The sequence below is a fragment of the Lagenorhynchus albirostris genome, chromosome 19, assembly GCF_949774975.1.
Source record: "Lagenorhynchus albirostris chromosome 19, mLagAlb1.1, whole genome shotgun sequence".
NCBI lineage: Eukaryota > Metazoa > Chordata > Mammalia > Artiodactyla > Delphinidae > Lagenorhynchus > Lagenorhynchus albirostris.
In genome coordinates, this window is record NC_083113.1 from 56,044,493 (window position 1) to 56,072,423 (window position 27,931).

The 27,931-nt window shown below is 51.7% G+C and overlaps 1 protein-coding gene across 2 annotated transcripts; it reads left to right on the forward strand.

The window, feature by feature from the left end:
• The first annotated feature begins 174 nt into the window (after positions 1-174).
• WFDC1 (WAP four-disulfide core domain 1) lies at positions 175-27,919 on the forward strand. 2 transcript variants are annotated; one of them, XM_060131480.1, is made up of 7 exons: positions 175-534; positions 14,728-14,911; positions 18,870-18,953; positions 20,053-20,190; positions 24,511-24,552; positions 25,717-25,789; positions 27,487-27,919. In XM_060131480.1, exons 1-6 carry the CDS (start codon positions 391-393, stop codon positions 25,773-25,775), a joined length of 651 nt encoding a protein of 216 aa, XP_059987463.1. In that variant the 5' UTR covers positions 175-390; the 3' UTR covers positions 25,776-25,789; positions 27,487-27,919. The 2 variants fall into 2 exon arrangements, with proteins under 2 accessions (XP_059987463.1, XP_059987462.1); XM_060131479.1 differs by having other exon boundaries at positions 181-534; positions 20,050-20,190.
• The last annotated feature ends 12 nt before the right edge of the window (positions 27,920-27,931 follow it).

Sequence of the window (27,931 nt, forward strand, 5' to 3'; positions counted from 1 at the left end):
CTGGGGAGGGGACCGCCCAGCCTGCAAGGAAGTACTCCTTATCCCAGTGTGACAGGGCCGCTCCCGGCCACGTCTCCTAGCAGCGTGATACCCCCGCCTGCTGCCGCCGCTGACTTCTGAGCTGCCTGGGCTGCAGACGTCTGTCTGGCTTGGAGTCTCCGGGCCAGATGCAATAGGGCAAGCTAAAAATAACCCGGTGGGCGGCCCCCATCGGGAGTGCGGGTCGGGGTGGGGGGGCCTGGGCTGGGCGCGGACACATGATCCCCGGGACCCGGCCGAGTGGAGCTGAGACCGTCCGGCAGACCGTGCACACTTCTGCTCCACACTTCCAGAACCGCCCCCCCCCCGCCCCGGCCAGAGGGCCCCTCTCCTCTGACCATCTGGGAGGAAATGCCTTTGACCAGCTGCAGGATGGGCAGCGGCCAGAGGAAGGTCAGCTGGACTCTGTGCTGCCTGCTGCTGCTCCTTGAAGCCAGTTCTGCCAGGAATATCTGGAAACGGGCATTGCACGCGAGGCTGGCGGAGAGGACCCGTGTAAGTGCCCGGGCTGGGGGGGCCTGGGAGGAGATGGGTGATGCCCGCACTGTACGGTGTACAAGCGCTCCACCCAGATGCGGACAGCACAGGGCAGGCGTCCTTCTTTCTTTATCTGAGTTGTGCCAAAGTCGGGTGGGGAGCAGAGGGAACTCACAGCCCTCCAAAGATTCCGAGCCTGGGAGTAAAGAAGCCAGGGGCCCCTAAAAATGCACAGGGGGCCGGTGACGTGCTTCTGCCTACCCACGTTTACTTCCTCCTGACAAAGAGCACCTGATTTTAGAGTCCGAGGACTTAAAACTGAGTGTTTGTCTCAACAGTCAATAACCAAATGTCGATAGTCGATAGGATGCAATTATGCTTCCGTGCCATTCCTGACTCATTCAGTAAACATTTAGTGGAAACTGCTCCAGGCCGGGCGCTCTGTGCGTTCCTGTAGGTACAACATGGAGACACCAGCTCCCACCCTGCAGGGTGGTCGAGTGGGGGAGGCAGTCAGGTGACATGTGACAGCAATACAAAGGGTCGGCTCGCTGTGGTGGGAGGCGAGGAGCATGCGCCCTGCAGCCCTAAGTCTGAATCCAAGCTCTGCTGCTCACAGGCTGTGTGACTTGAGGAGAGTTGTTGGACGTCTGTGAGCGCCGGTGATCTCATCTGAAAAAGACAGATTGATGCGTTCCTTTCAGTTCCTTTCATCAAATATGTATGTCTGATCGCCACTATTTACCTAGGCCACTGTTGCCCTAGGCTGTGGGGATACAGACTTATATGTTCCCAAGCCTTGGGAGACTCGTGTTACCCCACAGGGCTGGGCTTGCAGAGAATGAATGAGAAGTGAAAGGAAAATGTATACAAGCACACCTGATCTCATTGTGCTTTGCAGAAACTGCGTTTTTACAAATTGCATGTTTGTGGCAACCCGGCCTTGAGCAAGTCTCTCAGCGCCTTTTGTCCAACAGTGTTTGCTCATTTCTTGTCTCCGTGTCACATTTTGGTAAATCTCCCACTACCTCCAACTTTTTCATTTTTACTCTATTTGTTACGTTGATCTGTGGTCAGTGATCTTTGACGTGACTATTGCGGAAAGATCGCGACTCACGGAGGCCTCAGAGGATGGTTAGCATTTCTCAGCAACAGGCTCTTTTTTAATTAAGGTGCGTACATTGAGTTTTTTAGACATAAGGCTATTGCACACTTAATATGCTACGGTGTAATGTGAACCTAACTTTTAGATGCACTGGGAAACCAAAATATTCTTGTGACTCGCTTTCTTGCAGTGGTCCGGAACCCAAACCACAGTATCTCCAAGGCGTGCCGGTAGTGTATTTGGTGACAAGTGTTGAGAAGGGAAATAAAGCAGGAAGGGGACCAGGAGAGAGAGTGGAGGTGGGAAGGGTGTCACTTTAGATCCCCCACCCCAAAAGGGAGCACAGAGGCATAGAAGGTTCGGGAAGACAATACCAGCACTCTCAGCGTGTGGGTGAGCGTGTAAATGACTCCGTATCTGTCAAACACAGCGCATAGCGAGTGGTCCTTGCGTCTTGGTGACTTTTACTCAAATATTAGAAAATTGGTTGGTGTTTGCTTCCCCAGGTGGAATGTAGGTTCCTCACAGTAGGGCCTGATTCTGTCTCCGTCAGTGCAGTGTTCCTGGTCCCTGCCATGAAGTAGGCGCCCATACATTCTTGTGGGTAAATTATGGGCAAGTGCAATGGAAGCACAGAAGAGTGTGTGCAGCTCTGCCCCAAGAGAGTCAGGGAGGGTTTTCCAGGATCGGGGACATTCAACCCAGGGCTTTGAAGGATGAATAGGAGTTTTCCAGGCAGAGAAGAGGGAGAAGGGAATGTTTAATGACCCCAGGCACCATGTGAAATGAAACTGTATTGAGGCTAATCTCAGCCTCCAGGGCTCACACTATAGGTCAAGCAGGAGGCCACATGGGTGTAGAAAAGCACAGTAGCAAGTGAAATGGTGGTAGGTATTTGGAGGGAGAAGAGAGACCCTTGTCAGGTTGGACTCCCCCATGCTTTTCATTGTTCCAACAGGACGATTTAGGCCTCAAAGCATCCAGCACTTTGGTTCTAGGACCACAGAGAGATTTCCAATACATCATCTGGCCTTATCTCCACCTTGTCCTGGAGCGTCACAGGGGCTGATGCCGTGACATCTCACTAGGAGGAACGAGGAGGCTAGGAGGTTGGGGACGATATGCACTGGGTGTCAGGGGGAGTCTCTTTAAAAACACAGGCCTGGGTGGGCTTCAGGAACCAAATTACTTCTAGCCACCATTTGTCAGAATGCAAGCACTTTGAGTTTGTACTCACTAGACTAGAACTCTTCCCTGCTATCAACAGATATCAGCTTCCCTCTCCGGTGCCTAGACATGGGAGAGGTTTGTGCCCAGATTGTGCCTCACAGAGAGCCCCTGGGGAAAGACAGGCTGTCGACTGGTGGCTCAGAGGATATGGAGGTTGGGCAGGGCGCCAGGCCTAGGAATCTTTCAGTGACGTCTCTCATGAGCTGTGCAGCCTCAGGCTGCTTGCTGCCCCTCTCTGGGCCTCAGGTCATTACCTGGGAAATGAAGACAAAGGACCAGATGACCTCCAGGGCCCTTTCAGTTCTAACATCCATGCAAATGTCCAACAGGGAATCTAGGAGTAATAGGAAGCAGCTCCGCATATCCAGGGGCAGGACTTCTTATGTGGCCCCCATTGCCCACCCCAAGCTGGGTCAGCCCTTCAGCCTTGGCCCTGGACCCCATGGGGCAGGTCAGGGCGAGGAGAGGCCAGGTGTTCAGGATTATGCTGAAGCCAGCTCATACCTACTCCAGAGAGTTAAACAGCCCTTATTAAAAATGAAGTCATATAAACTTATATAATTTACATGAAAAAGGAAGGAAGGAAATCCTCCTTATCAGAAACATATCACTTCCTAATTATATTTCCATTCTCCCTGCTCTCGAGGTCATTCATGTCTGTGGCATCTGCCTGGTAGAAACACCATCTCTCGAGGAGCTATTACACGTCTCTTCCCAACTCCTCATTCGGTGGCCTCACATTGGTAGCTTGAAATCAGCCGCAGTGAGAGTATTTACACCATGGAAATTGGCAAAGGCCGCACATGGAGAACTGGGTGTTAAACCCGTACCCGCACGTGGCTGCCTGCATCTTGGCTCCTCCCCTTCTCAAAGCCCCGCCCCTTGACAGAGTGGGCAGAGGGGCCTGAGGGGGTCCGGGGCACTTCCTGGATGCTGTGTGCATTTTCCTGCCCAAGAGACAGTGCCTGAGAGGAAGACACGGGAGGCCCTGTAGGGAGGCTTGTAGGGAGAAGAAGGCTTGTCCGCCGTGAGCCTCCGTTTCCTCGTCTGCAGCGTGGGAGACGGCAGTGCTACTTTGCGATCCAGTGGAAAGACCCCGAGAGCCTTCAGCCTGGTGCCTGGCCAGGGAACACCTCTCTCTGTGTACTAATAAAAGGAAAACAAAGATGTTTACGAGGCTAGATAAGACGGAAAGGAATAGGTTAGGAAGAGGATGTTTGTCAGTAGCCCAAGAGGCTTTCTGGGGAGCTCAGGGCCAGTTCTGTGGAGCTGGTGTTTGGGACTTGCTTTCCTGCCGTTTGGTGAAAGTTGTAAGGACAGTTCTTTGCCGAGCGTTCCTGTGTGTCAGGCCAGGCTGTCTCAGGATCCTCTGAACAAACGTACCAGGTGGGACTTATTGGAGCCGCCATGTCGCCTTGGGGACTGGGTAGCCCTATGATCCCCACGTGTCACTGTGGCTGTGTGTCTGTTTTGTACCCTAAGCTCCCATTCGGGGCAGCTGGAAATGGCTAGGCAGTTTGCACCCTGCCCAAAGGTGCCTGCCCAGTGGAGGGGCAGCGTGGGGCTGCAGCAGCCCAGAGAGAGGATGTAATGCATCCTGCCGGACGGGGCACCCCTTTGCAGTTGGCCTGCCCAGAGCAGCATCTTCTGGTGACGAGCACAGAGGCCCCGTGCAAGGCGTGTTCCCCAGTCTCCCCAGGCTGATCCTCCTTTCCCTTGTTACTTCTGTGAGCTCGAGAGCTTTCTGGTGCATCTTTTATTTTTTGCTAAGTTAGCAAGAGTGGGAGAGGCAGGTGGCCTGGAGCTGTGGGTACCTCCCCTCTGCTCTCATCATTCCCTGAGTCCTGAATCCTCACCTTCAGCCTGGAAACTCTGTCCTTGGAACACGCTCGGCCGGCACACAGGACGGGCCAAGGTGCTCGGGTCCATAACGTGGGAGCAAATGGAGCTGAAGGACCACGGCCTGGCTTCCTCAGCCCAGGCTGGGACGCCTCTGAAGAGTGATCTGGACAGTTTCTCAGAGGTTGCCCTTGGGTTTGAGCTCCAGGTGCCCAGGGCAGTCACCTGGGCATTAACAGTCCCCAGATGGCCCCCCCTTCCCTGCCTCACGTGCCCCCTCCCCTGCTAGAGCTGCCTGGGACCCTCTCGCAAATATACCACCTGCACTAAAATCCTAGTCTCAGGGTTTAATTTTGTCTCCCCTATCCCCAAAAAGATCTGTTCAAGTCCTAAGCCCTGGTGCCTGTGAATGTGACTTTATTTGGAAATAGGGTCATTGTAGTGTAATTAATTAAGATGAGGACATATTGAAATTAGGTAGGCCCTTAATCCGATGTGGTTGGTGAAGAAGACAAGAGAGACAGAGACACACAGGGAGAAGGCCGTGTGGAGACAGAGACAGAGATTAGAGTGTTGCATCTCAAGTCGCGGAACTCCAAGGATTGCCAGGAGAGAAACACGGAACAGATTCTCCCTCACAGCCTCAGAAGGAACCAACCCTGCCGACACCTTGATTTTGAACGTCTGGCCTCCAGAGCTGTGAGAGAACACAGCTCCATTGTTTTAAGGCCCCCAGTCTGTGGTGTTTGTTACAGCAGCCCTAGCACACTCATACGGTCAGCCTCTGGGAACCAGCATAGTCAGTTCTGTTGCTTGCAACCAGCAACCCCAATGGTAGACGCTTCCCAGACGAGGGAATTCCAGCCAGAGCAGAGAGTGACTCACCCTGCACCATTCTGGCTGTGCACTGGTGAAGCTGTCACTGTGCCCTCAGAGTCCTAGAGGCTTTCCTTGCTCCTTGAAGGATGTGAGATGGATTGCACCCCTGCAGGACCCCATCATCAGCACCACTAGGACGCCTCCATCTGGAGGGGAGGGGCTGCTCAGTGGGTCCCGGAGTGTTCATGGTCAAGACCCCGCAAGTCCCCCCTGGGGGCTGGAGAGAGGGGACGTGACATACCGCGGTAAAGTGCCCCACTGGAGGCTCGGCCCTCCCCGAGCCCCTAACGCAGTGCCTGACGCGTCACAGACTCTCAGAAACATCTGAAGAACTAGGGGGAGGAGCTGGATGGATGGGCGGATGGAAGGGAGGAAAAACAAATGAACAGTGTGACCTCGGGGGTGACTTCCTCCTCTCTGAATCTGGCTTCTGTACCTGAGGTTTCAGTCCTGAAATTGATTCCAGGTGGAAACGAGCAAGGGGAAAAGTATCTAAGAACTGTGTGGTTATAACCTGGGACCCTGCGTGCGAGGAGGCAGGAAAGCAGAGGGAAACTTACCTGTCATGGTGGCACTAGTCACGGTGACCAAAGTGGACACAGCCCAGATGTCCATAAGCTCAGAATAGATCAACACCACGGGGTCCATCCACACAATGGAATATTACTCAGCCATGAAAAGGCATGAAGCACTGAGACACACTGCAGCATGGATGAGCCCTGGGAACATCATGCTCAGTGAAAGATGCCAGTCAGAGAAGGCCACGTAGCCTGTGCTGTCTGTACGAAATGTCCAGAAAAGGCACGTTCATAGGGACAGAAAGCAGATTAGACGTTGCCAGGGGCTGAGGGCGTGAGGGTGAAGGAGGGACTGCTTAATGAGAATAGAAGTTTTCCGGAAATGAACATAACATTGTAAATCAACTATACTTCAGTTAGAAAGAAAAAAGAATTTGTTTGGGGTGATGTAAATATTTTAGAAACAGATAAGAGGCAGGTGTTGCACAATACTGTGAATTTAATCAGTGCCATAGAATTGTACACTTAAAAATGGTGAAAATGGCAAATTTTATGTTATATTGAGTTGGCCAAAAAGTTCATTTGGTTAGTGAATATATTGTTCAATAAAATTCTTGGTGAAAACGAAAAATGTGTCTTTTATTTTTGCTTAAAACCAAACAGACTTTTTGGCCAACCCAATGTATTTTAATTACCACGGTGAGTTTTTTAAAAAGCAGTGGGAACCTAAGGTACATCTTAGGGATTCTGTGAGGGGCTCCTGGTCAGGCTTGTCTCAGCTTCATGGTCCCCTCCTCAGAGGCCCGTTCCCTGATCCCCTATTTAGGTCTCTTCTCGACTTCTTCATAACGTTTACCTCCCTTATTATGATCTGCATGAATTTTGTTTTTACTCTGGCTTTGTTTCATTTTTCATTACCTACCTTCACAGATAAACAGAAAGAAAGCAATTCGTTTCCTTTCTGTGTGGTGTTGGGTTGGTGTTTGTCACATGTCCTGGAGCTGAGCCACGCGTGAAGGCAGGGCCAGTGTCTTCTGGTTTAGGTCAGCTCTCCTCACATGCAGCCAGTGCCTGGCACGTGGTAGGCCTGGGAACTATGAATTTACCATGAAATGAATGACTAAATTACATTAAAACCCTCTAGAGCGGAAGAGCAGGGATGGAAAGTTCTAGAAGACTCTCAGGTGCACAGCAGGGCTCAGTGGACACCAGCTGGAGGAGCTGGCCAAGTGTGCACTCTTGCCCTCGACATGCACTGAGATGGCTTGTCCTGGCGTGAGATCCTGGGTTTTTGAGTACCTCTCCGAGGACGTCCCATTAGCCATGCACCAAACTCTGCTCCCGGAGCCCAGCGTGTCCTGGAGGTCTCAGGGCGTCAGGAAGTGGCATTCAATGCACACTAAACTCTAAGCCCTCTGTTCCAGGGAGAGACATATTTTTAGATCTTTGACATCCGAATTCCAGAGGAAGAGCAAGTAAAGCTTAGAAGAAAATTGGCTTTCTTCCTGCACCAAGCAAACCGGTCCTGGGGTGCATATTTATTGGTCAGGCCGTTAACTCTCTGGAACATTCCAAAGAAGGGTAAAGCTCTTGCAGGGGAATGAAGGGGGTGGAGTGCTGAGGGAGGGATGCGGTAAACTGGGGCAGCTCTGGAGACTGAATTCTTTCTCCTTAAATGGAAATGGTTTCAATTTTTTTCCGGATTATGAAAGCAGTGATGTTTACTCTGCACACATTCAGACAATACAGAAAGTCACAAATAAGTAAAAATATTCTAAATTCTCCGAGACACGAGCTCTGTTGGCATTTTGGTATGTGTGAGTGCCTAGACTTTTTCGTGAAGCAGTTATGATCGGCACACGTTGTTTTCTTAATGGTATTTTGTTCATATTGTTTAAAATTTGTTTATTGAGATGAAATTCACATACTATACAATTGACCACGTTACAGGGGACAATTCAGTGGGATTTAGTGCATCGACAGTGTTGTGCAACCACCACCTCTCTCTAGTTCCAAAATCTTCCCATCACCCCAAGAGGAAAACCCAGACCTATTAAACAGTTGCTCCCCACCCCCCTTCCCATCCTCGCCCCCTGGCAACCACCAGCCTGCTTCCGGTCTCCATAAATTTCCCTATTCTATTATTTATTTATTTATTTTTGGCTGTGTTGGGTCTTCGTTTCTGTGCGAGGGCTTTCTCCAGTTGCGGCGAGCGGGGGACGCTCTTTATCGCGGTGCGTGCGCCTCTCACTATCACGACCTCTCTTGTTGCGGAGCACAGGCTCCAGATGCGCAGGCTCAGTCGTTGTGGCTCACGGGCCCAGTCGCTCCGCGGCATGTGGGATCCTCCCGGACCAGGGCTCGAACTCGTGTCCCCTGCACCGGCAGGCGGACTCTCAACCACTGCGCCACCAGGGAAGCCCAAATTTCCCTATTCTAGACGTTTCATATAAACGTGATCATACACTACGTGGAATTTGTGTCTGGCGTATTATTCATATTGTTTTGTACCGTGCATTTTTCATTGAACGATATATGGTGAATATGTTAATATGATAGATCCGTGTCCTCTTTTTTTTTTTTTTTTTTTTTTGGTACACGGGCCTCCCACTGCTGCGGCCCCTCCTGCCGCGGAGCAACAGGCTCCGGGCGCGCAGGCTCAGCGGCCATGGCTCACGGGCGCAGCCGCTCCGCGGCATGTGGGATCCTCCCGGACCGCGGCACGAACCCACGTCCCCCGCATCGACAGGCGGACCCCCAACCACTGCGCCAGCAGGGAAGCCCCCGTGTCCTCTTTTCAAAGACCTCTGTGGTGGTCCAAGGTGTGGATCTGCAGTTATTTGTTTATCCAGCCTCCTTTGGTTGGACCGCAAGGCACTTGCTTCAGTGGACCCTGCATTTGGACTAGTGGAATTGGGCTTCCCACTGAAGCAGCCCAGAATTGGCATTTCCCTACGTGCTTCCTGAGGATATCAGAAGAGGAATGGCTTTGCAAATCTATAGAGGCCTCCAAAAACTCCCCCCAGGGTATGAAAAAAAAAATAGCCACCAGGTCGAAACCTTAAGGGAACCATCTTTATCCAGGTAAGGCAAACAGCGCTGGGACATTCTTGTCCGAGCTGTACCGTAAATGTATGTTCACAGCTACTTTGAAGCAGCCTTGCTGTACCATCCTTTTGCAGGGATGAAAATGAAAGATGGAGATCATGGGTTGTCTGGGATGTTCATGAAGGACGTTGTCAGTCAGGGGTGAGCTGGGATTTGACATGCTGTTGTGTTGTTTTCAGCTGAGTGGCAACGGAGGGCTGGGGCTGGCTGGGGCTGCAGAGAGCGGGGGCCAGGACGAGTTCTTTCCAGAATGTATCCCTTGGGGAGGCAGTTACATGACTACATCCAGAGCTGGGAGTGGTCCAGAGGTGGGCAGGAGGCAGGGGCGTGTGAGAGAGGGGGACCCCGCGCCGCCAAAACGGGAAGAATCTCACAGGCGAGACTGAGAAGCAGCTCCCCAGATCCAGGCTCCTGGGACAGGAAGTTGCCAGAGTCAGACAGACCCAAGTTTGAATCCTGCCTCTGCTGCTGGCCAGCTGTGTGACCTGTGGCAAGTGCCTTTAATATTTCTGTGTCTGTTTCCTCATCAGTAAAGTGGGTGAATAATAGCAGTGAGGGTTATGCTGAAAATTCCGTGAAACTCAGTATGTGAGGACCTAGCACGGCGTTGGCACGCAGTGGGAGCTTAATAAATGCTGCCTGCCCTGCAGTGATTATGAATCAGCCTGCCAGAGTTCCGAGCCTGACGCTTCCCCATATGCTGAGTATGTGCCTCAGTTTCCTCACCTGTACAATGGGATCAGCAGGTGTAACTACAGGGGAGAGATGGATGCTACCTCAGGGGACCCTCAGGGAGCAGTCCTGGGGCGGCTGCTTCCTCTTAGGAACCCTGCCAGTTGTTTGCCCCCATCCCCCCGACCGCCCCCCCTCCCTCCCTAGAAATGATGGCGCTGCTGCGGGAGGGTTTCTTGCTTGCGGACCTTTAGACCCCAGTTAGATCCTGAACTCCTTGGGGGCAGGGACCGGCTCGTAGGTTGCTTTTGCATCCGCCTCAGCATCACACCTAATGCATCATCAGTGTGTGAGTGAATCGTGGGTGGGAAGGAGGGAGGAAGCAGGAAAGACCAAAAATAAAAGTAATGATAAAACCAAGCGATCAGCATCGCCGAGCAGAGCACCCACAGATGTGGTCTCATCTGCTGCCTCCGCAAACCCCCATTTGCGCAAACCCCCATTCTGGGCCCATTTCGCAGGTGAGGAAGACGGAGGCTCAGAGAGGTCATTTTCCTGTATGATGACACAGCTACAGGGGTCCAAGCCAGACTCATCTAATTCCCACACCTGAGCTCAAATCCCTGGCTGTTGAAGTCACGGCCTCAGCGCTGTCCATCTTGGTACACTTGAAGGTGGGATGTAACCCCTAAGTTCTCGCCCCAAAGGAAGAGGAGGCATTAGCTGGGCAAGGAGAGGGAAGAGTTCTGAGTGCAAAGGACAGTGTGCGGAAGGCTCCAAGGCGAGGAGGAGTTTGGGATCCTCGCAAACCTTCCAACACTGACCCCAGACTTATATTCTGGATGCATTATTTTGGCTTCCGGAGGGAGGAGTGTAATATGACCCTTCTCCGCCGGTGGCCTTGGGCAAACCTTTAATTCTCTGAGCCTCGGGGGCCTCGTCTTTAGAGTGTGGATAAAATAGGACCTGCCCCTCCTGGACTCCCGTGACCAAAGGCGTGTACAGATGCTGGGGGAAAGGTACAGCATTAAACAAACACGAAGGGACAGCTCCACATCAGTGCAGGCCACCTGGCCTGCGGAGCCACCTTCACAGGGACATTGTGCAGGTTGTCAAACGCCTAGAAGGATGAGGATGCCTGGCACGTGGTGGACCGCCAGTAAGAGATGCCCGTCACTGTCACGCCTCCATCATTCTCATCATCACAGCTTTCAATCAACCACAACAAAAATGAACTGAACACCGGCTCTACACCAGGCACGGTCGTAGGTGCTGGGGACACAGATGGGAAGAAGACCGAGTCCCTAGGAGGACACGTTGTAGCAGGGAGAAAAACAGTAAACCGAGCAGTGAATCAATACACTGTCCTCCCAGGGTGATCAGAGGTTTGGAGCTATGTAAGGCAGGCAGAGGGGAACGGGGAGCATCAGCTAAGGGCGCATGTGAGCAGAGGCCTGGACCAAGTGAGGGCTGGAACCAGCCCGGCATCTCAGGAGGGAGACACAGCCTGTAAAGGCCCGGAGGTGGGACCTCAGACAGGCCAGGGCTCTGGCCAGGAATGAGCAAGGGGAGAGTGGTGGGACGACAGGAGGGAGGCCAGAGAAGTGGAGGGGCAGGGGCATGGGGCCAGCTGGGGTCTGACCTTTAGCCCAAGGACTTTGGCCTTTAACCTTTAACCCCCGTGGGCTGGGAAGGTGATCTATTTATTTCGTTTATAAAAGTCCGTCCGTTTTTTCTCAGAACACCAGGAAACATCCTTTGTTTAGGACCCTCTGTGAGCATCACCTTGCATGACATGAAATATTTTTCAAAACATTTAATCCTTTAATCTGGGCCCCTCCGTGAAATCGGTTCTTTATCACCCAGGACCATCTGTTGTTCCGGCAGCACCATAAATCACTGGGGCATTTGACTTCTAAGGCGCTTATCTCTTTTGTTTTCTCCAAATTCTGAGAACCGACATTTGAATTTTCCCTGGAGAGGGCCCCTGTTAGGGGCTGCCCTTAGGAAGTCACCCACCTGGGAGGCATTGGAGGTGGGTGGAAAGCGTTTCCGTTTCCCGTCTGATCTCCAGGTTCTGTTAAATTTGATAAATGAGGCTTGATGTGAAAACAGGCTGGGCGGAAAAACCAGCCGTCCCTTCCCAGCCACGCACAGGCATCCTCCCTCACCCTCCGAAGGAGGCCAGGGCAGCTGTCACCTCCAATTAGGATTCAAATGGCGGGGCCCCAACGTGGGTCCGATGTTGCTAATTCTTAAGAAAATGAACTGAGTTAATGGTGCGGGATTATGTGCCCTGCCTGCATCTTGGAAATTATTCCTGAGGATACAGGAATTTGGGGCACCCAGCCGAGCAGAGGATGGCAAAAAGGCTGAACCAGGAGTTAGAAGATCTAGGAGTTACAAGATTGCCCCTTTATTTTGGCTTCGTTTCCGCCAAATGTTGGCTTTGTATTCATTTTTGCTTTTCACAAATTAAATGATTTATATAAGGGAGAAAAGATGAACTCTTTGGGTACAAACTACTATACACAAAATGGATAAGCAACAGGGGTCTACTGTAAAGCATGGAATTATATTCAATATCTTGGAATAACCTATAATGGAAAATAATCTGAAAAAATATATACGTATAACTAAATCACTTTGCTGCACACCTGAAATTAACACAATATCGGAACTCAACCCTGCTTCTATTTAAAAAAAAAAAAAGGAATTCGCTGGCTGAAGCAGGGAGGGCCAGGAGCCCCACCCTCCCCAGACTGCACCCCTCCCGCGCTCCACTTGGTTACGGTTTCCTCCCCACCCCCCACCCCGCCCAGTCTTAGCCCCTGGTGGGGGGGAGGGGTCCCTGGGAGGTAGTTTGAGAACCACTGGTCCTTGTGATTGCACGCATCGGCAGATGCGTCCGGTCGGGACCTGTTCTCTGTGACCCGACGCCCCCTACTGGGCACTGGGAGCAGCGCGTGGAGTTTGCAGCCACCGCAATAGCTGTGGCGGAAGGACGTTCATACATCCTTGACCTTTGAGGGCATATAGCATTGTGTAGCTTGCCTTTTATTTATTTATTTACTAACATATAAGGTTTTTCCTGTCCTTAATCATTCTTCTTAAGTACTTCTACCTTTTAAGTTTTTTAATTGTCTTCTTTAAATTGAAAAAAAACTCAATGTGTTCATGGCAATATATATATATATTGGAACCTGTGCAAAAGAGCATGCAATAAGGGAAAAAAAGTGTACAATAAGGAGCACTCTCCCTTGGCTTCAGAACCTAATTCTTCTCTCCAGAGGCAATCTTTGACCAACGGCTGCTGTGTATTCTTGTATATCCTTCCAAAGATGTTCTAGGCCTGTTAAACATATGCATATTACATGTGTGTGCATATGAATATTTGAAAACATAGGTGAAGAGCAGACAGACTGTTCTATATCTTAATTCTCTTCATGAACCACCGTCTCTTGGGGATCTCTCATCAGCAGGTTTAGTGGCTGCGTGCTACTCCAGTCTGCAGATGTGTATTATTTACTTGGACAGTACAAGGTGCAGGATTTTGCAATACATATATGTTGGGGGAGATCGGGGGATCAGTGGGTAAAGCATTTTAGATGGGTGGAGCGGTTCAGGCATAAGCCGGAGGTGGGGCAAGCCGGGGTGGTTTTTCCCCCAAAGAACCTACTCTGTATCTAACTCTGCGCGTGAGTGTGCACGTGTGTGTGCGCACACCTGTGTCGGGATGTGTAAGACCTGCCCTCCATACACCCCACCTCCATATTCAGAAGCAGAACAGTGTTCCCGGCATAGACGGGGTCTGGTGTGACTTGAACTCTCCCAACCCCGCCTCTAAAATGCTTATTTTATTGGTAATGCGTCCACACTTCCTATATGTTAAATAGGATATCTTTTTGTTTGTTTGTTTGTTTGTTTTGCGGTACGCGGGCCTCTCACCATTGTGGCCTCTCCCGCTGCGGAGCACAGGCTCCGGACGCGCAGGCTCAGCGGCCGTGGCTCACGGGCCCAGCCGCTCCGCGGCATGCGGGATTCTCCCGGACCGGGGCACGAACCCGTGCCCCCTGCATCGGCAGGCGGACTCAACCACTGCGCCACCAGGGAAGCCCAGGATATCATATTTTTAACTCTTTCTGGAAACATAGTACCAGAAAGTGTGAAAATCCTGAGTTCAGCTCCATGAATCCCCACAAAACGAACACACCATGGAACCAGCGCCCAGATCAGGAAGCAGAACGGGGCCGGCCCCCAGGGACCCCAGACCCCCTTCAGGTCACCACCCACCAGGGGACCACGCTCCTGTTCTCACACCAGACATCAGCTTTGCCTGTTTTTGAACGAAAACTGTAGATGGATTCATACTATATGTTCTCTTGTGAGCTGACTTCTTTTTTTTTCTCAGTGTTATGCCTGTGACGTTTATCCAAGCCGTTTGCTAGGTGAATTTATTCATTTTGTGCGTGATCTGTAAATTGTCAAAGCTCTATATAAACAGATGAATTATAAGAAGTATATAAATATGTGTGTATCTGTTGTGTTTGTATACATATATATACCGTATTTTATATGTAAATACATACATATATGTACATACATACATATAAACATCAGGATGGATGCTTAACATACAACTCATCCAGATTCATTTCTCCTTTTTGCTGCTGATGGGCTTACAGTCATTTCAGTTTGGGGCTATTACAAAGAGAAACAGCAGCCTTTCATCCTGAGAGCAACCCGCTGAGGCTGGTTCTGCTGTGATCACGCGAGGACGCGGCAGCTCAGAGAGGCCCAGCGACTCGCCCGCGGCGCACAGCACCCGCCCCGTCCCGCTAACGCCCCCTCTTCCCGCAGGCCGAGGAGGCTGGCGGCCCCCGACAGGCGCGAGCCGACCGCTGCCCGCCGCCCCCGCGCTCGCTGCCCCCCGGCGCCTGCCAGGCGGCGCGCTGCCAGGCTGACTCTGAGTGCCCGCGGCACCGTCGCTGCTGCTACAACGGCTGCGCCTACGCCTGCCTGGAGGCCGTGCCGCCCCCGCCAGGTAGGTGCTCCAGGCCGGGGGAGACGGGGTAGGGGGGCGCGGGGAACTGTCCTACCCAGCGCTGCCCGACTGGAGGAACAGCTGGGCTTAAACCTGGACCACCTGGGCGGGCCGCCCTGTGAGATGGGAACAGCGCTCCTGGAGCAAGCATCCAGCAGCATGCACTGAGCGCCTGCTGTATGCGGGGCTCGCCACTGCGGGCAGAGAACTGCAGTGCAGGGGCCGCCCGTTAAAAGGAAAATACCCCTCTTATGAAGATGGGGGAGATTTCTCATAAAAAATCCAGATTTCCAGCTTTTCTTTTAAAAAAATTTTTTTTAATTTTATTTATTTTTGGCTGCGTTGGGTCTTCTTGCTGCGCGCGAGCTTTCTCTAGTTGCGGCGAGCGGGGGGCTACTCTTCTTGCTGTGCGCCGGCTTCTCACTGCGGTGGCTTCTCTCGTTGTGGAACAGGGTCTCTAGGGCGTGGGCTTAGTTGCTCCGCCTCCTGTGCGATCTTCCCGGAGCATGGGTCGAACCCCTGTGCCCTGCATTGGCAGGCGGATTCTTAAGCACTGCGCCACCACGGAAGTCCTCCAGCTTTTCTTAAAAATACTGGACTGCATTCTCTGGGCCACCATCTGCTGGAGCCTCAGGTGCCCCTAGAGGGCAGCGGGGGCGGCCTCCAGGTTTCCAGGGACCCCACAAGGCCCACTTCACTCATGACGCCTGGCCCTGGGGGTATTTGAGATGGAGACCTGACACCTTAGCAATCCAGGTGGGCATGCAGACTCCTGGGTTCAATCAAATCCACTGGCTAGCTGGTCACCAACTTAAACCCCCACTTGTAAAGCAGGGCTGAAAGAAGAATGTGCAGCTCACGCGGAGTGCCGCATCTGGAAGTGCTCAGCCCCGCCTCCGGCTAGGAGCAGAGAATCAGTAGGATGTTTGTTGCATCTGAACGGGGAATCTCTTTGGGAGACACAGGCCTCAGGGGTTCATCTGTGGAGGGAAGGAGTTTCAGATCCCTTCTGGAGAGGTTTGGGAGGGGAGGGAAGGGAGCCTGGGGGGAATACAGGGTGGGGCTGATTATGGGCAGCTGAGTGGAGAAAAGGTGCCCTAAAAGTTTCCTCCGCTCCCAGCCTCCAGCAGCAGCCTGTTAGGACTGCACTTTCGGCCAGAGGCTGTGGTCCCCCTGGGCCTTCATTACTACCCCCTCCTCAAGGCCAAGGTAAGAACGAACACACTCAGTTCTCTTTGGGGTGAGGTCACAGAGACGACAAGGGACTCGGCACCCTTAATAATGCTCATAATTACAGTCTGTGCTGCCTTTGAGCACTGCCTCATGGCCACGCTGGCTCCTACAGGGCCTTTTATGAGAAAGACAAAATAGCACCCCTTCCTCTTGGAGGAAGCACGTAAAAGTATGCCCATCTGGTTGGACAAGTCAAAAAGGTGCCCCTTCCTTTGGACTGAGACAGGGCATAGGGACTCCAGCCTTACTTGCTGCCTAGAACAGGTGCTTCTGAGCAGTGCACAAACTGTACAACTGTCCATGACATTCCAAATAGCCTTTCCTTACACCATCTCATTTAATGCTCACACAGTCCCATGGGGTGGAGAGACCACTATCAGCCCTGTTTTACAGCTGAAGACACGGGAGCTCAGAGAAGCTGAGTACGTTGCCCAAAGTCACACAGCAGGCAGAGCTGGCATTTCCATTCAGTCTTCTGACTGTGGAGAAGTGTCCACTGCCTTAGGCTCTGAGTGTAGGGATACGGGGCCCCAGGCTCATTTGTGGGATCCCTCACCGCCCAGAACATCCTTCCCCCTGACACCCACACAGCTCACTTCCTCACCTCCTTCAGATCTCAGGCAGAGGTGGTCACTTTCTCAGGGCAATTTCCCTCTCTAAATGGTGATCTTTCCTCTGGCCATTGCTAACTGCCTTCTGGCTTAAGCTTTCTTTATAGCCCAGTCTAGAATATTGTGTTTCATTTGTTTCCTGACCATTCCCCTGACTTGAAGGTCAGCCCCATGAGGCAGGAGGTTTGGTTTGTTTCATTCACTGCTGTATCCCCACTACTTGAAATAGTCTCTGGACTCATAAAAGGTACTCGATGAAGAATAGATGAATCAATGAAGGCCTAGCTTTCACTGGCCAACAGGAAGAGCCGACAAAATATTAGTCATAATAAGAATTACGATAATAATATCTAGAACAAGGTTCCTCGCCCTTGGCACTCTTGACGTTTGGGCTTGGGTAATTCTAGTTGGGGTGGGCAGTGGGGCGCTGACCTGGGCAGTGTAGATTTTAAGCAGCATCCCTGGCCTCCACCCACTAGGTGGCAGTGGTGGCCCCACCCCACACTGGGACAACCAAAAATATCTCTAGACTTCACTAGATGTTTCCACGGGGCGGGGGCAAAATCGCTCCAGATTGAGAACCGCACATCTAACATGACTTGAAATGCACCAGGCCCTGTTCTAAGCAGCTTACACACTTCCTTGCAGGCAGCCTGTGGGTCTCCTCCAAAGCAGACCCCGAGATAAGGTCTTGAGTGAGGGGAGTTTATTTAGCAGGTGATCCCAGGAAGTTCTAGTTGGGGAGCAGAGAGGTGAGACCCTGGGCCTCCAGGCCTTTAGGGCCTGCATATTGATGGGAGACCTTGACCAAATTTCAGTATTCCAAAAAGTATAGCAAAATGTGTACGTTTCCCTGTACAGGAAAAATTAATACATTTCCTGTTTAGTAAAAAATAACATTGAAAATACATTTTCTAACATTAAGTCCGAGGCAGTGGGGAAAAGGAGGGAAGAACCAGAAGACTGGAAATAGAGGCTCGGGAACCACATCTCACCCCTCTCGTTTGGAAGTTGTAAACTGCTGGTTCTGCTGTTTCCCTTTCCACACTGAGAGCAACCTTCTTATAACCATATTGTGCACTTTTAAAGAAAGAGCTAACTGGTATTTTTACCAATCCCTATCTAGGTACTTTCAAAGGCACTGGACAGCACATCAATATCTTTATTTTGGAGTCAGACTAAAGCAGAGGTCATAAACGATTGTGATGCCAGACCAGTTTTATTTAATCTCCAAAGTACTTAAAATTAAAAAAAAATATTTGCCAACATTTAAAACCAAGAGTTTATATTTTTAAAAATATAGACCTAAAGTTTAAAAAAACACACACAAAAAAACCACCCAGAAGCTCTGGGAACACTGGGAACAGCTGGCCAGAGCTGACCAGCCGCTGACCCACTGAGGCAGGAACACTCTCCTGTTGGCCATGATCCTACCCAGCCTACCGTCCTCCTTTATGTTACCTATCTGTCTCCAGAGGCATTTGGGTTTTCAATCCCTGTTTGGGGTTTTGAAGACCTTCCAGTCTACTACATGGTCACTCTTCCTGTTAAAAATGTGTTGGTTAGAGAACAGGCCTTGATGCTGTAACAAAAAGACCCACAAACTCAGGGGCCCAACCTATTAGACATTTACTTCTCCCTCGGTTAAAAGGCCGGAGTCGACAGGTGGTCCATGACAGGCAGGTGGCTCGGCTCCAGTCACCCAGGGACCCAGGTTCCTTCTGTCTCGTTGCTCCACGTGGTGGCTCCCAGTCTGCAGGAAGCTGGAAAGAGAGAGGGAGGGGAGCCGACAGGTAACCATACCAGTGAAAGCTGGGATGTGGCGTGGTTACTTCTGCTCATATCCAATTGGCCAGAACTCAGTCACATGGCACACCTTGCTGCATGGGAGGCTGGGAAATGTAGTCTCCAGCTTGGCCAGCCAGTGCCTAGCTGAAACTCAGGAGTTCTGTTACTAAAAGGAAGGGATGAACTTTTGCTGGGGAACTGAGTTGTTTCTCCTGCGGGGAGGCTCTGTGTTTCATCATGAGATGTAGGCTCCCCATCCCCAGAGGCTGGGGCATTTCTCAGCTCCCTGAGGAGGGCCTCGATTTAACCATCTATTATCTTGTCAGTTTTAGACTGGCTAGTGCAGCCGAAACCTCGATGGCTTGGGGGCAACGGCTGGCTCCTGGACGGCCCTGAGGAGGCACTGCAAGGTACCTGCAGGGTGATGCCCAACCCGACAGCAGAGCCAGGGTCCCCCCTTCTCAGGTGCCCCCAGAAAACTGAGAACCAGGGTCAGCCTCTGCTCCGGCAGGCTGCCTGTCCTCTAATACCTGGCCCGCTTGGACCCTCCCCACCCCGACACGGAAGGGGGTGGCTGGGGCTTGGCCACGCTCTCAGAATCCGCAGAACAGTGTGGGGTTTGACTGTCCCTGGCAACGGGGCCTCCTCCCTGGGTGGAGAATTCAGAGGGAGGGGGCTTGGGGTTTTCAGATCCCTCAAGTCACCATACGGGTTCACTGTTCCCTGCTGACGAGGCCTCCTTCCGCGGTGGGTGGAGAACAGTTTCTGAAAGGAATGGCAGGAGGCCCAGGGGCCTGGACCACTGTGGGAGTGCGGCTGTGCGGGAGCACCTTTGCGTTTGTGCAGCTGTGCTTGTGACCCTACGTACATCCGAGTGCGTGACCGTGGCTGTCAGGGTGTGCGGCTGTGCGTGAAGCCAGCTGGCTGTGCTTGTGGCCGTGTGTCTGAGAACTTGTGCATCCGTGTTTGTGCAGATGTGTGCGACTGTAGGGGTGTGTGTGTGTGCAGGATTTGTGTGCATGTGAACGTGGGTGTAGATATGGCTGCGTGTGTGTGTGTATACATGTGTTAGGACTTGTGGGACGGCAAAAATGTGTGTATGTGATATGTGTGTGTATAGGATTTTGGTGGGTAAACATGTATGTACGTGTGATTATAAGCACGAGCATATGTGTTTCATTGTGTGGGGATGAACATACATGTAGTGGGTTGGCCAAAAAGCTCGCTCGGTTTTAAGCAAAAATTGACGTTTTTCATTTTCACAAAGAACTTTTCTTGAACAACGCATTCGCTAACCGAACGAACTTTTTGGCCAACCCAATATGCATGTCACGATGCATGCATGCGAGGGCGTGTTTGGGATCATGTGACTCTGGGCTGCCCCCGTGTCCATGTGTGTGTGCAGAGACCCCAGGCACAGCGTGCAATCTGGGGTGCCGATGAGAGGCGGCCCCTCTGCCCCCATGGGGGCCACCCCTGAGCCCCCCGCGTGTGTGTTCCCCGCAGCAGAGGCCTGCAGCACCACAGAGGACGGGGCCGAGCCACTCCTCTGCCCCTCAGGCTATGAGTGCCACATCCTGAGCCCGGGTGACCTGGCTGAGGGCATCCCCAACAGCGGGCAGTGTGTCAAGCAGCGCCGGCCGGCAGGTGAGTGTGGACACCGAGCCCCACCCCACTCTCCCCGGAACCCCCCACGGGAGACCCGTCCCAAAGGAAGCCCCCGCCCCTGAGCCTGGCCACGCCCTCCTCCTGTCCCCTCTCTGCCCTGCTCCTCTGCACCTTCTCCCTCCTCATGTGAGCAGGATGCGGGCAAACCCCAGCTCGGCCACCTCCTGCCTGGCTGACCTTGGGGTCAGTTGTTTCAAATCTCTGAGCCTCGGTTTTCTTATCTGTAAAATGGGGCCACTTCATGCTGGGTTATGGGGATTAATTGAAATCATACGTGTGATGCCAGAGCAGAGACTAAAGGTGCTCAGTAAAAGGTGGATAATTTGTATCTATCTGTCCCTTTTAAACTGCACAGAATTTGAATTGTCTGAGAACCCTTAACTTCTCTCTGCTAGGACTGTTCAGTGTGACTTAATTAGTATTTGTCTTTGGAGACAAGGCAATAAATAGTTCAGTGAAGGGCATGAATAGTGGGGCTTTAGTTTGCATACTTTTCCCCAGGGGGGCAAGGACGGCAGAGGAGGGACTGCTGAGGGTACCTAAAAGCCACTCCTGCCTCATGCAAGGTGTAAGGTGGAGAGGCTAGGCATGGAATTTGCCAGAAATGTGTGGCAAACGAAGTATCGGGAACTTCAGGGAGATGGAGGGTAACCACGTCAAAGTTGAGCTTATTGGAACTTTGAGACCATCCCCTCCAGGGCCCACGTCCCCACTTTAACATCTCTTAGTCCTAATAGCTGAGGATAGCACCTCGGTCAAAATCGAGGATAATCACAGCGACCTTACCGGCCCAGAGAACCCATCACATGCGCTATCTGGCAAAGCATTTCTTTTTCCTCATTTGAGAATTTATTTCTCTGAGGCGTTTCAAGAAAGACATAGATGTTAAATCTGTCATGCATTTAGCGTCAGCGTCATTGCAAGTAATAAAATTAGGAGACATGGAACTGTCTCAGGAATCCTGGTTCCTGGAATTCTGAGCTTTGAAAAAAATTACTTATAAAAGGATTGGAACCAACCAGGAATCTGAGATTTCTCCTACATTCCACTTGCTATTTAGGGTTATGAGTAGGTTCTCCAGCCAGACAGCCAGGATGCCAGTGGCCACTTGGCCCCTTGCTGCTGTGTGTGGCAAATCGCCCAGCCTTTTCAGGCCTCGCTTTCCCTATCTGTAAACAGGGCTAATAGTAGTTAAGCTACTTCATGGACTCTTTGAGGAGCCAGTGAGTTAATCCATGTAAATAAACCGTGTCTGTAGTTTCTCAAGCACAGAACCGAATCCCTTCTGTTGGCACCACTGCTGTCTGTAGACACCACAGTGGACGGAGTACGCAGGTGGACAGGATACGCAGTCCTTCGGACGTACAACCCCAAGAACAGGCCAGCCTGTAGGAACCCGCTGGAAGGAGCAGCTTTTTCCAAAAGAGCTGGGGATGGTGGGGGTTAGTCAAGAGTCCTCTGAGCCGAAATGTCATTTTTATAACTGGAAAGGCCTGGAATTATGTGGCCTTTCTCATCTCCTGATCTCACTCATTCAGTTATATGACCTCCAAGACCAGAGTAAGCCAGACAGGTTCAAACCCGTTCTCGAGGGACCAAACCAGTTCAAAAAGGACCCACTTCAAGGGTGGAGATAAACAAAGAGACTGTACCGATGACACCCGGGGTTGATTGAGGCCCTTGTGGGCACTCCCCTAAGCTTCAGTGCGAGCCTGCAAAGGCAGAAGTATGACCAGGAGCAGTGTCGAGTGGGATTAAGACTGCAGGCCACTGAAATGGGTTCAAATGCTGCGGCGTTCTTCCTGGGTGACCTTGGGCAGCTAACCTAAGCTTTCTTAGCCTCAGTTTCTTCATCTGTAAAATGGAGCAGTGAGGGTCATGATAGTAATTGCTTCTTGGGGTAGTGATGAAGCTTGAATGAGAGAACGCTTATAAAGTGCTTAGGGCAGCGCCTGACACATAGTAGGTCCCCAACCAATGTGCGCAGCCGTCACCTGTCTTCCGGAAGAGGAAGGGCTGGAGATCAGAAACGTGCCCAGACAATGCATACACCTAACAGGGAGCAGAGTGAGAATTCCAAGCCTGGCCACCTGCTCCAAAGCCCATGGGTGTGTGTCCTCCCCCACCCACAGGAATGATCGGAGCCTTCTGGATAGAAATGTAATTGAAATTTCCCCTAGCCTTGTCCCCAGAGGGCTGTCACTTAGCAGTAATTATTGGTAATTGTACAGGAGTTTGGAAACATCTTAAATTCCAACAACTTCCCTTGGAGCAATGGTCTCTGGGAATAGAGGAGCATTCTTGTCCCAGGGTAACCAAACAAGAAGCCTCGGATTTTAAGTGTTTAAAAAACTGCATATTTGAGGTCATTTCTTTTTTTAATTTTCAAAAATTTTTTGGTTGCATTGGGTCTTCATAGTGGTGCACGGGCTTCTCATTGCAGTGCCTTCTCTTGTTGTGGAGCACGGGCTCTAGGCGTGTGGGCTTCAGTAGTTGTGGCACGTGGGCTCAGTCGTTGTGGCTCGCGGGCTCTAGAGCACGGGCTCAGTAGTTGTGGCGCACGGGCTTAGGTGCTCCACGGCATGTGGGATCTTCCCAGATCAGAGCTCGAACCCGTGTTCCCTGCATTGGCAGGCAGGTTCTTAAGCACTGCGCCACCAGGGAAGAACTGAAGTAATTTCTGACTTACAGAAAAGCGGCAAGGAGAGTACCTTGGAGCCTCCACCCTAATTCATCAATTGTTAAATACTCTTTCCTTTATCGTGCTCTCTCTGCCTCTCCCCCAACCCTGCACTCTCTCTATATATAAATCCACATAGTTACTTTTGGGGACTATCTGAGAATAAGTTACAGATCTCCTGCCCACGCCTAAGATGCAGGTCTCTGCTGAGAGCTGGCTGCTACAGGGGGCCAAGGACCGCTGTGAGTTCAGCCTGGACTCTGACGTCTGAGGAGTTCATGTCTTTCTTGAGAGGAAAATGATCATCAACACAGGCAGTCATCTGATTTCTCAGAGAGCAGGGTCGGGGTCCTCAGTGCATCTTTTTATTTTATTTTATTTTACTTTATTGAAGTATGATTGATTTCCAACGTCACGTTAGTTTCAGGTGTACAACACAGTGATTCAGATATATACACACACATATATATATCTGTTCCTTTTCAGGTTGTTTTCCCTTAGAGGTTATTACAAAATATTGAGTAGAGTTCCCTGTGCTATACAATAGGTCCTGGTTGGTTATCTGTTTTATACATAGTCGTGTGTACATGTCAATCCCAACCTCCTAATTTATCCCCACCTCGTGCATCTTCTGAGTGGGTTCCATGCTGCTCTGACACTGACCATCCAAGACTGAGATGTGGGAGATGAGCGCCCCCCCCCCGACTCTTCCCTCTGACAAAGTGACTTCACTGGATGCTGCCCGGGAAGGATAACAGGGTGGCGCAGCCCAGAGCAGGGGCTCAAATCCATAGGTTTATTTTGTAAAAGTGACACCTCTGGTAAACACACCTGGTGTGAGGACGGGGTCCGGCTCCGCACAGACCACCGCCTCCTGTCCATGGCATCAGGGGCTATAATTCACCCCCAGGGAGGAGGGAGGAGCAGGAATGTTTCGGAGAGCCTCCGGCCTGGAAGAATTTTGCCATTTGCTTCAGGAAATAGCCGTAAATGGAAAAATTGTGGTAAATGGTAGTCGTTGAGCTTGCTGATAAGCTCTCTGCCCGAGGGTGCGGGTCAGCCGTTGGTTCTGTCGCCTTGTACAGTAAACGTCACTGCTGGTCCTGGACACCCTGATGACTGTTAGGATAGCCACAGAAGAGAAGGAAACAAAATGCCCCTGCGTACATAAACATGATTTTGATGGAGCTATGACTGGCGTAGAATATTAGTTTCAAGGGCACAAATGTGATTTATTAACCTTACAGCGGTCAGAGGAGACGATGCACAGGGGGGAGGGGGGCGTTTACCGATAGACGCGTTGCCACGTGCAACGTCTGTGTGATCTGGCCAGACTTCTCCGCTCTCCCACGTGAAGTTTCCCCAACTCCCACCAGAAGATGTTTTACTGTTGCGACAGGGCTGGGCCTGAGGAAGGAGGTGGTTGATGACAACCAACAGTGGGGATTGGGTCGTTCTGCTTCTGCATTTAATCGGCCGCAGTGTCACACGCCACTGTAGCTTCTGGAAAATTCCACCGGACACCTGTGAGAGAATGAGAGTGGAAAACACAAATAATTTCTAAGTTTTGGCCTTATAAACTCCCCGAAAGGAGTTTAATCCTCTCACTTCTTTTCCAGATGGGCGATTCTTACGACACAAATTTTACAAAGAATATCCAGGTAAGAGAAGAACCGTTCGTACTTTGCGGAGGGTACTAAAAAGGGCAGTGAGCATTTCTGGGGTGAAGAAAAGAAACCCAACGGACTGTTCTGAGAACTACGGTTTGACGCTGCTATGAAGGAAAATGACTGTATTCTCCGTGGTTGATTTTATGCTGTCAGATGGCATGTTGGGGGTAAGGTGCTAGGATGCCAAGATGCTTCTGTTGTGAAAAATCTCTCCTCTAACCTGTGTGGTCCTCCACGTGGGCAGGAGCCATTCCAGGCTGCAGGCTGGGACTGAGGCAGCAGCTCAGGGATGGCTCATAGCAGACAAAATGGGAATTAGATTGGGAAATAAGGTAGAAGCCCTGTTGTCTGATGGTGGGCAAGAGGGGCTTACAGCAAACACAGCTTCACGCTAAACATCAGAACCTGGGACTAGACGTGCAAAAGTTCCTCCTACTTTCATTGAGGGAATTAGAAAATATGGTTGACACCATCCCTCCAGCCAGTCATCCATCCAGTTGTCCATCGATCCATCCATTCTTCCATTCATCCACCATATCTTTTTAAAGAATTGACAGTACACAGGGCTTCCCTGGTGGCGCAGTGGGTGAGAGTCCGCCTGCCGATGCAGGGGACACGGGTTCGTGCCCCGGTCCAGGAGGATCCCACATGCCGCGGAGCGGCTGGGCCCGTGAGCCATAGCCGCTGAGCCTGCACGTCCGGAGCCTGTGCTCCGCAGCGGGAAAGGCCACAACAGTGAGAGGCCCGCGTACCGCAAAAAAAAGAAAAAAGAAAAAAAAGGACACCTTAGACTAGGATGTCAAGGAAGGCTTCCTGAGGAGGGGATATTGAAGCCCAGTATCGAGAATAAGAAATAGCGGGCAGAGGGACAGCAGATGTGGAAATCCTGAGGTAGGATGAACTTGGCCATCACAGCAGCCGGAGTGCGTCGTGAGCACGGGGCTGGAGTGGGAAATGGCAGGAGTTGAGGGCAGACCATACGGGCTGGGGGAGCAGCTGCAGGTGGGGACTGGGGGACCTCTTTGGGGGAGGAGAGGGGCAGGGCCAGGGCGCCAGGCCAGGCTGAGGTGTTTGGACTTGGTTTGGCCGGTGAGCCGTGAGCATCTGAGCAGGAATAAACACACCTTCACTGACAGAGCCCACTTCTTTTTGCAGAGGGTGGCTTCAGAAATGTGGCAGAGCACGGGAAAGGACGGCAGAAGCACTTTCAATAAAGCGACGGCAGTGGGTAAGTGGGAGGCGGGATGGGTCAGCGACAGCGGGTGGCTTTGGGCAGCCAGGTGTCCGAGGTAGCTTTCATCACGAAGTTGAACGGTGGGAGGGCAAGAGTAGGGCTTTACCTACGGGTAGAATTTGAAAATTCCCTTCTAATTTCAAAGTGAACATATGAGAGCTCTGGGCCTGCTCAGAAATGGAAGTTTCTATAGCCCATGGCCCTACATCCAAGGACCAGACTAGATTGTAACTTACACGTTCCTTTGCCATCATGCCTCTGTGAACAGACAGACGAGCCCTCCTCTGTCCCATGAAGTTGGTCCCTCTGTCTCCCTCCCTGTGCCACGCGGTGCTATCCGGGGCCAACTCTCAGGCACGAACCAGGTGCCCAGAGGTTCAGCAGTCATTCGTGGAAACCTCCAGCATGCAGGCGTGGCGCTGGGGGAACGCCGTGGATAAATCAGGGCTCCTGCTCTCGGGGGCTTACATCCTAGTAGGAGACTAAACTGGGCAACCAGTAAACCAGCAAGAAAGGCCCAGACTGCAATAGTGTCGTGAAGGAAGCTGGGCAGACAGGTGATGTGATGCGGGGTAGCCAGGCGAGGAGGGAGCTGCTTCAGATCCGGGCCGGGAAGGAAGGCCGCTGTGAGCAGAGCCACGATATCTGAGCCAAGATCTGACATGGGCTCCCAGGCAGGCGGAGCGGGAAGGGCAGAGGTCCCGAGGCAGGAAAGATCTTGGTTTGAGGAACCCCAGGGAGGCCACTGGGGTGGGAACAGAATGATGGTGGGGAAGGCTGGCATCAGAGGCGACCAGGTAAGGAAGGCACAGGCTCTGCTCTCAGATGCTCTTCAAGGTGAGATGCAGGTGGACGCAAAGGTCCAGGGGTCTTGGCCAGGAAAACCTGAACACCCACCCAGTGCTTTGATAGCTCAAGTCTGTGCATGGTAAACAAAAGCCCTTGAAAGGGGATGATACCCCCACCCACCGCAGTGCCCTTGAAAGGCAAACATCAGGTTTGAGATTCAGAATACTCAGGTGTGAGTCCTGCAGGAAAGTCTAGAGTCCATGGGGATTGATGCCAACACATCTATTACCTAATGATGACAGGAACAGTTCTTGGAGTGGGTCTGACCCACCTGAGTCTGTGAACCTTACACCGGGACGTGCTGGGGCCAGTGGGAAAGAAAGGGACAGTGAGAGATGATTTGGGATGGCTCTTAAGAACCAGCCGGCTCCACCACAAGGTGACCTTAGGCAAATGACTTCCACTCTCCAAGCCTCAGTCTCCTCATCTGTAAAATGGGAGTGATGGGGAGGGATGCGTTAGGAACTAAGTAAGATAGGAGGGGAGACAAGATGGCGGCGGCGGAGGACACAGAGCCCATCTCCCGCAATGAATGCATCAAAACTACATCTCCACGTGGAGCACCGCTCACTGAAAGCAAACTGGAAACTGGCAAAAAGATTCTCGTGCAGCCAAGGTTGTAAGAAAGATCCCCACAGAATCAGGTAGGAAGGGAAGAGGAAGATGGAGCCTAGAGAGACTTAGCAGTGAGTTAAGAATTTCGTCTTATTGGAAACTGGCATCTTTCTGATGTTTCTGGGGGGTGTGGAGGAAGTAGATGACACACTTTTGACCCCACGTTCTTGGGTTCATATGAACCCAAGCAGCGGTTCATATTCATTCCCTCTTTGCTTCCCTTGCAGCCAACCTGGAAGAACATTCCTCCACTTTCTGCTAAGCCTCAGAAACCGTTGGGTAAAAATGATTTGACCCCCAGAGGTCATGCCCAGCTCAACAGAGCATGACCCCAGGGATGCTTGGAGACAGGAACCCTGACTCTCAACCCCTGGGTGGCCCCACCTGGCAGGGTGACTTCGTGGGAGCCACTCGCCTGTTCCGGGTCCCTGTTTTACTGTCCTGGAAATGAGGCCTACCTAGCAGTCCCCTTGACCTTGCAGCTCCCCAGATCTACCGTGGGAAGTCACTGCCTCTGTGAGCTGTGTGAAGCCCCTTTCTAAGACAGATGTCAGTGTCTTGGCTGGTACAGATTTCTTCCAGGTTTGACTCTTGGAGGCATGTCCCCATCCCAAATGTCCTCAAGATACGTTTGCTCATCATAAAATGGAAATGAACTTACCTACTTCCGCG